At 49.6% G+C, this 14,161-nt stretch overlaps 4 protein-coding genes across 4 annotated transcripts; 3 read left to right on the top strand and 1 right to left on the bottom strand.

Annotated features, from left to right (window-relative positions):
• Positions 1-457: 457 nt before the first annotated feature.
• EDB91DRAFT_1145731 (Saccharopine dehydrogenase-domain-containing protein) lies at positions 458-3,219 on the top strand. The gene is made up of 8 exons (XM_041319199.1): positions 458-530; positions 581-761; positions 821-968; positions 1,014-1,671; positions 1,721-2,067; positions 2,119-2,558; positions 2,616-2,856; positions 2,907-3,219. Exons 1-8 carry the CDS (start codon positions 500-502, stop codon positions 3,123-3,125), a joined length of 2,265 nt encoding a protein of 754 aa, XP_041174912.1. The 5' UTR covers positions 458-499; the 3' UTR covers positions 3,126-3,219.
• EDB91DRAFT_1145734 (terpenoid cyclases/protein prenyltransferase alpha-alpha toroid) lies at positions 3,220-5,193 on the top strand. The gene is made up of 10 exons (XM_041319200.1): positions 3,220-3,260; positions 3,322-3,661; positions 3,719-3,874; positions 3,925-4,008; positions 4,064-4,292; positions 4,333-4,522; positions 4,560-4,586; positions 4,649-4,736; positions 4,788-4,906; positions 4,955-5,193. Exons 2-10 carry the CDS (start codon positions 3,381-3,383, stop codon positions 5,095-5,097), a joined length of 1,317 nt encoding a protein of 438 aa, XP_041174913.1. The 5' UTR covers positions 3,220-3,260; positions 3,322-3,380; the 3' UTR covers positions 5,098-5,193.
• Positions 5,194-6,525: 1,332 nt separating this feature from the next.
• EDB91DRAFT_574365 (transmembrane amino acid transporter protein-domain-containing protein) lies at positions 6,526-9,088 on the top strand. The gene is made up of 9 exons (XM_041327750.1): positions 6,526-6,543; positions 6,612-7,366; positions 7,419-7,625; positions 7,679-7,773; positions 7,826-8,097; positions 8,148-8,292; positions 8,343-8,628; positions 8,683-8,829; positions 8,883-9,088. The coding sequence occupies exons 2-9, from the start codon at positions 6,964-6,966 to the stop codon at positions 9,050-9,052; spliced, it is 1,725 nt and encodes a 574-aa protein (XP_041174914.1). The 5' UTR covers positions 6,526-6,543; positions 6,612-6,963; the 3' UTR covers positions 9,053-9,088.
• Positions 9,089-10,058: 970 nt separating this feature from the next.
• Positions 10,059-13,735, bottom strand: EDB91DRAFT_1337773 (atromentin synthetase). Its single transcript, XM_041325597.1, has 6 exons — positions 12,664-13,735; positions 12,476-12,612; positions 12,184-12,422; positions 11,301-12,134; positions 10,490-11,244; positions 10,059-10,435 (listed from the first exon to the last, which is right to left on the bottom strand). The coding sequence occupies exons 1-6, from the start codon at positions 13,358-13,360 to the stop codon at positions 10,230-10,232; spliced, it is 2,868 nt and encodes a 955-aa protein (XP_041174915.1). The 5' UTR covers positions 13,361-13,735; the 3' UTR covers positions 10,059-10,229.
• Positions 13,736-14,161: the final 426 nt, after the last annotated feature.

A 14,161-nucleotide genomic window follows, 5' to 3' on the forward strand; every position in this document is an offset into this window, starting at 1 on the left:
AACACATACTATGATATAGGACGATGGCCTTGAGTAGAAAGATGCCAGGATTCTGTCTAGGGCCCCGTTGCCCTCTACATACATTTTGCCCGGGACGACTGCAATTCGTTGCAATGACCTAGTGTGAGGGCAGGAAAGGCCGCAGGTTCGGCTGTGGCAGAAAGCGTGAAGCCTGGGTTGTCCCACTATGATTTCGTTGTTACTCAAGGAAACAGCAGATAGCCCCAGCAAGCACCTAGATCCTCGAGCGCCTTCTTCAAAAACTCTGCAGGAGTACTGTAGCCATTCACACCAAATGCAGCTTACCTAGGCTGGATCAAAGATGGGAGTATGATATTTTGGTTGAGCTCAAACACAGTGGCTGTACGGTAGTGAACTTTGTCGATCGGGTGGACGACGGGCCGGCATCTCGGCGACTGATCCGATAATCAGATTCAGAAAATTATCAAAAGTTGAAGATCAGCTTAAGCTTGATTGCCCTCGAGCTCGTTAGTAAAAAATGCCACCCTTCTCGCATCCTTCAATCCAAGGTAAGTATAATACGACAGTCAATTGATCTTTGAATGATTGGACTTGCTAGATGGTTGGTTCCGTGAAATCTCTTCTCAGTGGCCTGGTCAGGCCATGACCCTCAAGGTTAATAAGATCTTGCACATCGAAAAATCTCTCTATCAGGACGTTCTCGTCTTCGAATCTGAGACATACGGAAATGTATTGGTTCTCGATGGTGTCATCCAGTGCACCGAGCGAGACGAATTTTCGTATGTCATTCATATGTCGGCCCTTGCTCCGATCGCTTGACTCATACGATGTAATGTAGATACCAAGAGATGATTGCTCATCTGCCTCTCGCCAGCCACCCAAACCCAAAGAAGGTGCTTGTGATTGGGGGTGGCGATGGAGGCGTCGTTCGAGAGGTGCTCAAGCATGATACGGTTGAGGAAGTGGTCCTCTGCGACATCGATGAGGTTTGTATATGAATAGATGCAAGGTCCTCTCTGACGAAGGTACAGGCTGTGATCAGAGTCTCAAAGATCTACCTCCCGCACATGTCTGCACTACTCGACTCTCCTCGTGTCAAGGTCTTCGTCGGTGACGGGTTCAAGTTCCTTGCCGAGAACGAAGCCACGTACGACGTGATAATCACAGATTCCTCTGACCCGGTCGGGCCAGCAGAAGCTCTTTTCCAGAAGCCTTACTTCAAGCTTCTTCACGATGCGCTGGCTCCCGGGGGGCACATCTCGACACAGGGAGAATCTCAGTGGCTTCACATTCCCCTGATCTCCAACCTTCTTAAGTCGACACGCGAGCTGTTCGCCGTCTCGCGATACGCCTTTACTACGATCCCAACTTACCCATCTGGCCAGATCGGGTTCATGGTGTGCTCCAAAGAGCAGGGCCGGGACCTCACTACTCCCGTTCGCAAGGTGACCAACACTCGTTACTATAATGAGAACGTCCACCGAGCGGCGTTCGTTCTTCCACAATTTGTTCAATCGTATCTGGAGGACGGAATTGACATCACGCCCGTATTCGGACGTGCGGCTACGGCTGTGAAAGCTGCAGCAGAAGGCAAGAAAACGCGCAAAGTACTTCTCCTTGGCTCTGGCTTCGTTGCACGTCCATGTGCCGAGTACGTTGTACGCGACCCCTCCAATGCGCTAACGATTGGTAGGTCAATCATACCCGTACATTGTAGTAATCTTCATCCCTTACACAGCATGCCGCACGCTCCAGAGTGCACAAGCATTGGCAGAGGGTCTTCCTAATGCAAATGGCATTTCTCTTGACGTCAACAGCACCAGCGATCTCGAGGCTCAAGTTGCTGCGCATGATCTTGTCATCTCTCTGATCCCCTACACGTACCACGCGACTGTTATCAAGGCTGCGATAAAGGCCAAGGTTCACGTCGTCACAACCAGTTATGTCTCCCCTGCAATGCGTGAACTTGATGAGGAAGCCAAACGAGCAGGCATTGTTGTCATGAACGAAATTGGTCTTGACCCTGGCATCGACCATCTGTATGCGATCAAGACAATCGATGAGGTGCATGAAAAGGGTGGCAAGGTGAGCTACTGGTACTTTCGGTCTCTACAACAGCCTTACATGTCTCCCTAGATCAAGCAATTCCTATCTTACTGTGGCGGTCTCCCAGCACCAGAGTGCTCAGGTAATCCCCTCGGCTACAAATTCTCGTGGTCATCTCGTGGTGTCCTCCTAGCTCTGCTCAATTCAGCAGCCTATCTGTCTGAGAGTAAGCAGCTCAATATTTCCGGCACTGAGTTGATGGGCTATGCCAAACCCTACTTCATCTCCCCGGCATTTGCGTTCGTGGCTTATCCGAACCGTGACTCCGTGCCCTTCAGGGAGTGGTATAACATCCCAGAGGCAGAGACTGTGGTCCGCGGCACGCTCAGATACCAGGGCTTCCCTGAGTTCATCAAGGCGCTTGTTGAGTTGGGCTGGCTTGATGCATCTGAGAAGGACTGGTTGAAGGAGGGCTTGACCTGGGCCCAGGTCATGCAAAAGGCGATCGGTGCTAATGACGCTTCAGAAAGGCAAGCAGCTGATTGTCTGAATCTGCGCAGAATACGAAACTGAATCGACATATCCAGCACCCTCGTCGCGCACGTCAAGTCGGTCTGCAAATTCCCTAATGATGCCGAAGCTACCCGTATCGTTTCCGGACTCCGCTGGATTGGACTCTTCTCATCAGAGACCGTGAAACCCCGCGCAGGAAACCTCCTTGATACCCTCTGCGCACAACTCGAGACGCTGATGAAGTACGAGCAGGGCGAGCGAGACCTTGTCATGCTTCAGCACAAGTTCGTGGTCGAGTGGGCTGATGGCAGCGAGGTATGCGTCTGTTACAGGTCCTTCAGACAGATTCGCTAATAACCTTGCAGCAAACCCTCACCTCGACGCTCGAGCAATATGGCAGCCCGTCTGGACATTCCGCGATGGCACTCACTGTCGGCGTTCCTTGCGGTATCGCGACGCAACTTGTGCTGGATGGCGTCTTTAAAACTCCTGGAGTTCATGCGCCATACACAAAGGAGATTTGTGACCCCATCCGTCACCTCTTAGAGATCGAAGGATTGGGTCTGGTAGAGAGGGTGCTGTGATGTTACGCGTGCTGCAGAAATGTTGATTGTTGTATAATTAAAAAGAATATGTACTAGACATAGATTTATGTACATGTTTCGCGTTTTACGACCATGATCGATGATCGATGATCAGTTGGTCTGTAACTTGTAAGGCCTGTAAGGTTTGAAATTTGAGTTGTTCGATGTTATTGTCTTTGATCAATACTGAAACTTACTGCATGTAAAAGCAGCCACTGCAATCGTTGTTACCTCTGACCATCATCTGAAGCAAGGATGTCGCAGCCACGAAGGTCACCGCATGATTCGTACGAAACTGAGACAACAGATCACCAAATAGACACGGAAACCATCCTCCTCAAGCACCTCCCACTTAACCCAGACTCGCCTTCCCCGTTGCAGAAGGATGCACATTTGCAGTTCCTGGTTCGAAATCTAATCCAAGGTTTTCCATCCCGCTATATCGGCCAAGACGCAAGTCAACCATGGTTGCTCTACTGGACGCTTCAAAGCTTCAGCGTCATGGGAGTAGGGATGGATCCGAATAATAAACAGAAGTGGGTGGCGCAGTGATGCCATGAGATCAGGATGGCTTAAGATGCGCCAATTTGCAGGGCCATCGACACTATTATGGCATGGCAGCATCAAAATGGCGGATTCGGAGGTGGGCCAGGCCAGGCTGCTCATTTGCTTCCAACTTACGCGGCGGTTTGCGCGCTGGCGATCGTTGGAAGGCCCGGCCCTGGAGGTGGATGGGATCAGATCGACCGGTTAGTTTCATATTAAGAGCCATATGGAGGTGCTGTTGATACTTGAGCAGGGAGAAGATGTATGAGTTCTTCATATCGGTCAAGCAATCAGATGGGGCGTTCCTCGTGGCACACCATGCAGAAGTAGATGTGCGGTTCGTGGTCCAATCATTTTTCTATCGATGTTGGCTGATGTGACATTTTGAACAGTGGGACATATTGCCTCCTCGTGGCGGCACATTTGCTGAACATATTAACACCGGAACTTTTGGAGGGCGTCCCTGCCTCCATTATGTCGTGTCAGACTTACGAAGGAGGCTTCTCATCCGCTTCCCAGCCGTATTTTTCCCCTGAACCAGAAGGACCTCCGACACTGCTTGATTCACCGCGTCCACCTCTCGGTGAAGCTCACGGCGGGTATACTTTCTGCTCCTCTTGCGTCATGGATCATGCTTCAACCATATCTTTCTCTGCAAGAGCCTTCGGTCCAGAAGCCATCTCTGAATTTCAAGACGTTGCTGCGATGGCTGGTGCAGATGCAAGGCTCGGAGATCGAGCTTGGTGGTTTCAAAGGCCGCACTAATAAGCTTGTGGATGGATGCTACTCCTGGTGGGTCGGGGGCTGCTTTGCATTGTTGTCTTCGCTAGGCATCGTTGGTGCCCATGGCCGTGATGATGATCACGAATCCTACTACCGCTCATCAAGAGGATGAAGCTTGGAATGATGTTGATGGTAAGTTGTTACCTGCAAGACGTTGCATGGTGAGAAATGCTGATAGATGGACGTATATGCAGATTCAGTATGGGACCGTGCCGCATTGCAGCGCTATATCCTGTGCGCGGCTCAGCACCCAGCAGGAGGTCTACGCGATAAGCCTCCAAAGTAATTGGTTTTTGGAACATCAACATGATCATTTGTTAACGATATTCACAGGCCCGCAGATTCATACCACACACTATATTGCCTAGCAGGACTATCCACTGCTCAGCACAATATTTTCCTCTCATCTACTCGGCAAGATGCTATCTTTCGCTGTTGGAAGACCCCGCCTGGTATGTCTTAACCTTGAATCACAAAAGCTAGTTGCTCATTCGAATCAGAGTCGACGCATGAGCAACTTCGTCAAGCGTGTTTCGCGCACTCGCTTTCTTGGACAGAGGAAGAGGGCACGTCTCGCATACTTGGAGTGCAAAATAACCGGATGGTGATCTACTGTGCTTTTTTTCATGGGCGAAGTGACTGATTGAGCTTTTATGCAGAATGCGACACATCCAGTATTCAATCTGACTATGACGCACACGGAGGGTATCATGGCGCATTTCTACAAACAAACGATTCCTTCGCGGCCTAAGAAGACGTGATAGGCGGTCGAGAGCAGAGTAATACGTAAGGATCATGGGGTGTAAAGTATCTTCAAGGGATGTATTGTAGAATTGAAACTGACGAGTAACGAATAGCAAGTGACGATGGTTGTATTCGATCCAAGTGCGTTGGCCAGAGTATCAGCTGTGGCCTTTGCGATGTTGCGCGAGTGATGGGCCTTGATGTTGACCTTGGCCATCGATTCCTCGTTTCCCAACGTCTTGATGTAGAACCCTCATTTCTCCCTTACTCCTTCGGTTAGGGAGGTGCATGTTGACTGATTACTTATTACTTTTCCTCGAAGTAGTTTCATGCAGTTCGACAGGTCAGATTGTCAGTGTGCTCCTGAACTATCATTATATGCATAGTTGGTCGGTGAGTTCGCGAACATCTCTTCGCGCTTTAATGTACCTTGGACTTACGAGGTCATTCCTACGCTTCGTTCATAACTCCCAGGACGAACCTCACGCCATCAGAATCGCAGCACAGCTCCTATATAAGAGGAAATGACTGTCCTAAATATACACAGTTGCTGCCAACAACACCTTGGCAGAACGGCACGTATATATGTGGTGATATTTTTAGATATGACATGTTCCTACTTCTGAAGTTCTTCCGTTCATACTGACATGTCCCCCTTTGCGAGAGAATGAAGTCACATATTAGGATCACACTAGGTGACAGGCTGTGGCTTTATATAGAGGAAGAATGGAGGAACACCAATATAATTCGAGTCATCGACGAGTCATTGCTTGAATTTCCTTCAGACCTTTACTTGCACACACTCCAAGTGAAAACTCACCTCCATCTCCTCGAGCACGATTGCTCAGTGGTACGCTGCATATGCAGCACAGATCAATAGCCGCGACGACGTTACGACGCGCTGAAGGCCTCGGAACAGTCGTAGCCTCATCGCCAGCCGGCTTGTCAAATATGCACGGCGACGAGTAGTTGGTGGGATCGAACTTGCTGTCAGTCCCTGTCATCAGCTTTGATTGTTGTATAAGGCACTCCCTCTCCAAACTCGACAGCGGCGCCCGTGTCCAATTCAAAGCAACTACCTTGAAATTGACGAAAATATCACTTGGCGGCTGGTGGTGGTTTCGGTGGCGTTCGGTGGAGGGAAGCGATAAGATAGGAGTTTATTTTAGTGTCCCACTGGCAGGACTCCAGACACCGAACCCTTTAATTACGTGTAAGTCATTACCGCTCATAAGTTATACACAAAGGCCAGCAAAGGCCTCACGGGCTCTCGTCACCTTGTATGAGCTTGCTGAGCATGACCAGTCTCCATTTTTGCGCGGGCAAGTACAACGTAGCTTACAATGTCAGTACAAAGCTCGCCGACTTTGGAAAGCCCGTTGCTGAAATTCTCCTTATCTTTCATTTTATCAGGTTGCGGTGGACCGTGGCGCCCATGTCACCAAATCCATTTTCAGAATCGATTCGCATGTAGGAAACTTTGCACACGAGGGATGATCATTCTCGCTGCTATACTAGCACTTCTTGACAGCAGGCTATATGCAAAGTTCCGCGCGGTAAGCAATGAGTGGCATGTATTCCAGGAACTGACCATGCAACTCTAAGCATCCATCAAAGTAACTGCTCATACGTCCCGGAATAACCGTGATTCCATTACCCAATATCAATGTTCCACATGCTCGCGCCACCGATGAGTACATGTACCTGTAACAGATAAAGCCAGCCGCATTAGGCCGCCAACTTTGTATTCCCTGCTCCCATCACAATGGCATTCCAGCCTGCAGCTGTCGAAGGTGGTCATGATCCTCGCGTCCACCTCTCAGAGAAGGAAGAGCATGATGCCTATATCCCCAGCAACATGCTTCTTCCTGATGGTACCATGCCAAATATCGAGACGTACATGTACTTCGCGAAGATTCAGCGTGACAGGGAGGCCCTCTCTGCCAAGAATGATGCTGAGGGTGGCAATTGGATCTCGAGAACATTCAAGCGTTCCCAAGAATCTGATCACCATTCCGTTGTATCAGCCCCGGACCCTGATGAGAAGAGGGGAGCTGCTTCTACAGAGGAGGGGGGCGGCTCTCTAGTCACCCCAGGCGAGTACCGTGCAGCTTCTGGCGCTCTTAGGACCGCCACCTGGGGAAGTGTATTCTATCTTATTACGACCGGTACGCTGTTTCATAGATTTGATGATATTGATGGGTTCTCATCTTCCATAAGATATTCTGGGCCCATACTCTACTCCGTGGGCGTTCCAACAAGTCGGATATGGTCCCGGTGTTGCCTGTTTCTTTGTCTTCGGTATCATGGCAGCATACAGTGGATTCCTCCTGTGGTGGATGTTCTTGAAACTTGACTCGGATCGGTATCCTATCAGATCTTTCGGTGATTTAGGGCAACGCATATACGGTCGTTGGTTCCGGCATGGTACGTACATACTCTCATGAATTAGAATTCATTAATATAACGTGGATCCATAGTTTGTAACATCTTGCAAAGTTTACAGCTCGTGTTCAACGTCGGTCTCATTATTCTTGGTAATGGCCAAGGTCTGTCGCAAATGGCAAAGTTCAAAGTACGCTTATCACGATTTGCCACACTCCATGATCTAACTTGGTCCTCTACAGCTATGCTTCAGCGTCTGCAATGTTGTTTGGACCCTCGCTGGAATGATCCTTGGTCAAATTCGAACTCTTCAGAAGTTTGGCTCGATCGCCAATCTCGCTATCTGGATGAACATCATCACCTTGATTTTGACGATGGCCTCTGTGGCTAACTCGGCTCCCAATTATACTGCAATACCGTTCGATGGCCCTGTGCAAACCTATGCAATTTACATACAGCCTTTCCAAGCCCAGCTCAATGGTATCATGCAGATTGTATTCTCATACGGTGGAGCGTAAGTCCTGATACCTCGTGAAGACATCCACGTACCATGAATGATTTTAGAATGATTTTCGTCGAATTCATGGCTGAAATGCGCCGCCCGATGGATTTCTGGAAGGCTATGGCGTATTCCCAGCTCTTCATCTTCGTCGTATACATGTTCTTTGGCCTCTTCGTGTACACATATCAAGGCCAATATGTCGTTAACGTCAGTCGTTTTTCTTTCGACTGGGAATCTCACTGATACCTTTGTTTCAGCCGGCCAACCAGGGGATTTCCGGATATGCTCTACAGACTGCGACGAATGCCATTTCTTTGACCGCTGGTCTCATTGCTGCTGCATTGTACGGCAACATCGGTGTCAAAGTCATCTACAACAACATCTTGGTGGAGATGTTTGGTTTCCCCGAGTTGACTGCGACTCGGGGTAAATACTACTTCTCCATCGCCATCATAGCGTATTGGTCCGTTGCCTTCGCTATTGGTTCCGCTGTCCCGCAGTTCAGCAACATCTCATCGCTGGTTGCTGCCGTCTGCATCTTCCGTGAGTATTCATACTTTTCTAGTTGCTGTCATAGCGACTGAGCCGCCTTTGGAGAATTTACATACACCTTCCCACCATTCATGATCTTGGGTTACTGCATGCAAGTGGACGCCACAAAAGGCGACAGAGAATTTGACATCAACAACCCCCACGCCCACCGTGTTGATACCTGGAAACAGCCATCGCGTTGGATACGTGCATGTACGTACAAACTTCCGCGCTGCGTTCTCCCGCGCTAATCCCTCCACGTTCAGTCTTCACCAAAAATGCTTACTTCAACGTGTGGAACTTCCTTCTCGCGCTCGCATGCTTGTCCTGCGCTATTCTGAGCGGATACTCTGCCATCAAGACGATCGTGACTGCGTTCCAAACCTCGGCTTCCACGGCGTTTGGCTGCAAGTCGCCTTTGGATAACAGCGGCTAAGACATGAATACTGAATGTTGACGCGTTGTGGTTATGGATGTTCGGTTGAATGCGGATGTTGGGGGTATGCTATAAGTAGTAGTCTGAAACGCTCGCCCGTAACGTTAACCTAATGTATACTGATGATGGATATATATTTTTGTTATCTTATGCGCCAGTTCACCGAAAACTCGAAGGCTTGTAAATGTACGGCTATCTTCATATCGATAGACCAGAATTTGAAATATTCACTTGACCGCTTTTATTTGTTATTGGAGCGACACCAAACAGAGGCGCTCATGCTAGCTAAATTTGTAAGTCATTAACCGTACTTGTAACTTGTGGGCTGATATGGGGCGGTACAAATGTTACGGCGCGCTTACCCGAGGGCCCTACAGGCCTCCACAGGCGCTAAAAGGCCCTTTTCGGAGGCATGGTTCAATTTTTGATGATGAAATTTTCAGACTTCATATTTTGGTCTAACTGTTCGACGGGTAATATTATATACATGAAACTGAGTCTATATATATTCTACCACTTTATATTGAAAACGATGGAATTTTGAAGTTGCGGTAGCAAATATATGTTGAGCATGTTTGACATGCCGAAAAAGGTATTCGAGCACCGTAGTACCAACTGTACTACGGTGACCTTGCAACGAAGCCCTTGCCGTGCAAGACACTACAATGTTGTCAAAGTAAGTTATGCTCGTCATCAGATGAGGCTCCACTTAGTTTCTGCAACCCTGGCACTTTAGCGAGATCGCCGTGAACATGACGATCGCTAAGTAGAACTGACTCCGGGTCACATCCACCTTTGTTTGGCAAAGCCTTGTGAAATAAACAAACGCCACGACGCGTGATGATACATGCAAGTGATCATGATGTCACTCCAAACGGGGCAACCTCACGAGCACCATATCGACATCGTGAAAAACGCAAGAAATGCTGTCCAAATAGAATGTTTTTGCTAGGCATGTTATCAAGGCCCTCGGCCAATTAGCTTGCTCCGATAAATTCCTTAGCAAAAACTTGGCAAAAACACTATAATATGTACTTTCGTTATAAGACAACAATATTAATGTAAGTATATGCATCGCGACACAATTAAGTATTAAGTAAAAGACGTGCACTCCGGGTATAGTTGAATAGATATCTGCTAGTCGTCGACCCCAAGACCAATATTTCCCTCCGGACTGTTATAGTCCACGAGCCTCGAGACAACTGCGGAAGATCTTCTGGAACTGCGGGACGTGGTCGAGGTCCATGAGCGTGTAGTGTTGCCCAGGCACATCAGTATACGATGGCTCGCCACGGCTGAAGCCAGACCATGGTTTCAGTTGGTTGTTGAGCCAGTCTGCCTTGCTACCGCGAAGTGGAATAGCATAGAATACATCGACTACGGCTGACGAGACATGAAATATGAGTAAATGGCGCTGAAGCCAGAAAATGAACTTACAAACTGAACCCGATGGGTTGTAGTCCTTTCCGCAATCAATCAGAGACCCGGCGATGTCCACCCAGTGGTCAAGCTTCTCGGGCGTCAGCTGGAGCTCGACGAGACGTTCAGGAGGCGACAGCTTCCACACCACGTCAAGCTGCTCCTTCCTCGTCATCGGTCTCAGAGCAGGAGTCAGATTGTTCGCGTCATGCTTCGACACGAGACCGAGGAAGTACGACAAGTTGAGCATGCCGCCCGTCCAGTCAATCTCGTGCATGCGGTCGGCGATATGAGGAGGAATGTTGATTAGACCAACGAACTTGACTTCGTCGCCCATGGCCTCGAGCCGCTTGGCGACTTCAAACGCGACCACACCACCGTAACTGTAGCCGGCGATGGCGTATGGTCCCGTCTCCTGCGTCCTCTTGACTGCGGCGGCATAGCAGGAAACCATCTCGTCCATGGATGTGAAGAAGGGGTGGCCGGGCTCGAAGCCACGAGCACGGAGAGCGTAGAACGGACGCTCATTCTGGAAGTACTTGGCGAGGTTGACAAAAATGAGAACCTCTCCGACACCGGGGTGCACGAAGAAGATCGGCGTCTTGCTTCCGGTCAACTGAAGGGGAACGATGGGGTCGTACTCCTCAGTCTGGCTGTCCTTGGAGAGCAACGCGTTGACGTAGTTGGCCAGGCTCGAGACGACAGGGTGCTTGAGGATTTGGATGGTTGGAATTTCGGGCAGGTCAAAGTGAGCCTCTCCTTCGCGCTTGAGCCTGAAGATGATATATGTCAGTGAAGGTAGTATTACAACGTGGAAAGATATATTCACCTGATAACATCAATAGAAGTCCCGCCGAGTTCGAAGAAGTTGTCGCTCGCTGAGACCTCGCTTTCCGGAAGGTTGAAGATGGCTGCATATATCTTGGCAATCACCTTCTCTGTCTCGGTAGAGGGGGTGACGAAGGAGGCGCCGCGTGCCTCGTTGATAAGCTCCTCAGCGCGGGCAATGTGCTCCGCAAGCCCTCCTTGCTTGAAGAGGTTAATGAGACGCGCCCGAGATAGTTTGCCGAGAGTGGTCTTCTCCATCTGGTTGATAGGGATGGGAATGATTATTTGAGGAGGCAGGGTGATCATCTTCACAGAGATATCACTCAGAGCGCGGTGAGTGGCAAAGAGCTTCGTTGAGGCATCTACTCCGGCGAGGTCGAAAGTTGGCGAGTAGAAAATGATGAACCCTTCGGTCTCCTGGCCAGGAGCGCGGTAGGGAACCGCGGCGAGGAACGAGTGTGTGACCCCTTCAACGGTTTGGAGGTGAGTTTCGAGCTCAGGGGTACCATATGAGACACCGTGGACGATGACTGTATCCTTGATACGACCGCTGAGACGCATGACGCCATTCTCGATGATGCCCACATCACCAGTGCGGTGCCAGCCACCATTGACAAAGCTAGAGGACGTAGCCTCAACGTTGTTGTAGTAGCGTACGAAGACCATAGGTCCGCGAACCTGAAGCTCGCCGCTCTCGCCGTCAGGGAGGAGGGTGGAACCATCTGCAGGGTCAACGATGCGCATCTCACAATCATTTATAGGACGTCCGAGATCAAGGAACTCGCGAGCAGGCTCGGTTGCTAGGACATCGACCGGGTCATATATGCATCCGGCGCTGTAAAGATCTGTCAGTTTAGATATTGATAGCGTTATAATATCCTTACCAAGTTTCTGTCATTCCGAATCCAGCGGAGATGACGAACGACACCGCAGAGGGGTTCTTGCTGAGCTTCTTCAGTGTAGTAGCAAAGGCTTTCGCGGTCTTGGAAACAACAGCTTCACCTCCACTATTGATGCGCTTGATGGAGGACAGGTCGAAGCACCCATACAAGTCCGTGCGCTTCTCCAAATCACGAGTGAGCTTCGAGAGCAAGAAGTTGGGCGCGAAGGTCAGTTCGGTGGACTAAAAATAGCATGATGAGAGAAACGTTAAGCTTTGATTCGATGTTGGCGTACCTTTTCGTCGATCAGACGGAGCAGCCGAAGGGGATCAGAAAGAATAGCAGATGCATGCACGTGGAGTTGCGAAGCACCATATAGCAGAGGTGTGATGTGCATTTCCAAGGATCCCGCGACGTGATCAAATCCGACCCCTGAACGTCATCGTTAATCTCAGAAAATTGCTTAAATGACGTGTGTCTTACAGTTCAAGACTTGAGATCCAGAAGTCAGGCCGTAGCTTTGCCCCTTGGCACGACATGCAGCAAGGATAGTACGATGCGTGTGCACAACCGCCTTCGAGAATCCAGTTGACCCTGAGGTCAGGAATAGGATGGCCTCGTCGTCCGCCTTAGCCTCATATGCGACCCAGTCAGCTGGCACGGTAAATCTCTCCGCGGAATATTTTAATTCGGAGAGAAGGTGGACCTCCAGACCAGAAATGGAGTTGATCTGTTCAGCGCCAAACTCGTTGGTGAGCCAAGTAGCTGACCCGAACAAGTTTTTCATATGGGCCACATGGCCCTCCTTGTGCGCCTGTTGGGCACTCAGTGTGGGCTGCAAACATGGAACATAGCCAGCCAGTAGACACGCCCAGACAGCAGACATGTTGTCTTCGTGCTCGGTCAGGTACACGACGATGACTGAGCCTGTGGGCTCGCCCCACTCGAGCATGGCACGTGCAAGGTTGCGAACATTTTGGTTGAACGCGCTGAAAGTCTTCGTCTGTATGGAGGAGTCATGTGCCGAGGAGGTTATGAAACCAAGCTCGTGTAAGGGATACTGGTTGACAGCTTGAGCGATGACGTCGTGAAGAGTATTGGGTTGTGGAGAGACAACAGATTTCTTGAGAGTGGTAACGAATTCGGTGATGGTAGTGGGGGTGACTGCGACGGGTGCCATTGTCAGATGAGTCTGAAATGGTACTAAGAAGGTTGGGAAATGTTGTCCAGAACATTGAGTGCGGAATTATATACTTCGAAGCTAGCTCTAGCGGAAATTGGCTAGTCTAAGCCATCTGTCGTAAGTTTACTCACTTCAGACCCCGAGGAGCGCATCCGCGTTCTGCATCATAGAAGGGCGCCGGCTTTGACGGACAAATGTGGACATAATGATTTTACCTACTGAGATCAACGCTTGCCCTTTGAAATAAAGATTTGCTCGTTGGAGTTGTCCGGATCACTCGCTGTCGGTTTCATCTAAGAGATCATAATTTGCAAAATCCGTCGCTCCGAAAGCCCGCAAGTGATGATCGAGAAGCAGATTGAGCTGGAGAAGATTCGGGCTGGCATTCATGTTGGATTAGGTGTTCCCATTGACCCGCAGCTTTATAGATAATATTTTCGAGGACAAACATCTACTGCTCAGTGACGGGTGTTCAATAGGACGGGTTCGCACGTTGGTGCTCGAGAGATGGTGAAGTGAACTGGGCTTGGAACCAGCCTATCTGCAGCCTTAAGGTACTTTGCCGTGCAGACTACGAATATTGCTCTTGTAATGTGATAGCGACAAGCCTGTATTGAGTCTTGACGTATGCACAGCGGATACCTATTAGGCCTGTTGGATTCACGACGCGCCCCGACTATAGTACTGCGACGAAATATACTCACTTAGACTCCCCTAGCCAGGCCTTATATAATATATAGAAGATGGAAGATAGTTGAGTCCTGGGCAAAGTTTCGAAGCGTTCGCGTCGCCCCGATA

Source organism: Suillus paluster, assembly GCF_016628075.1.
Source record: "Suillus paluster strain FC165 chromosome Unknown EDB91scaffold_46, whole genome shotgun sequence".
Classification (NCBI taxonomy): Eukaryota; Fungi; Basidiomycota; class Agaricomycetes; order Boletales; family Suillaceae; genus Suillus; species Suillus paluster.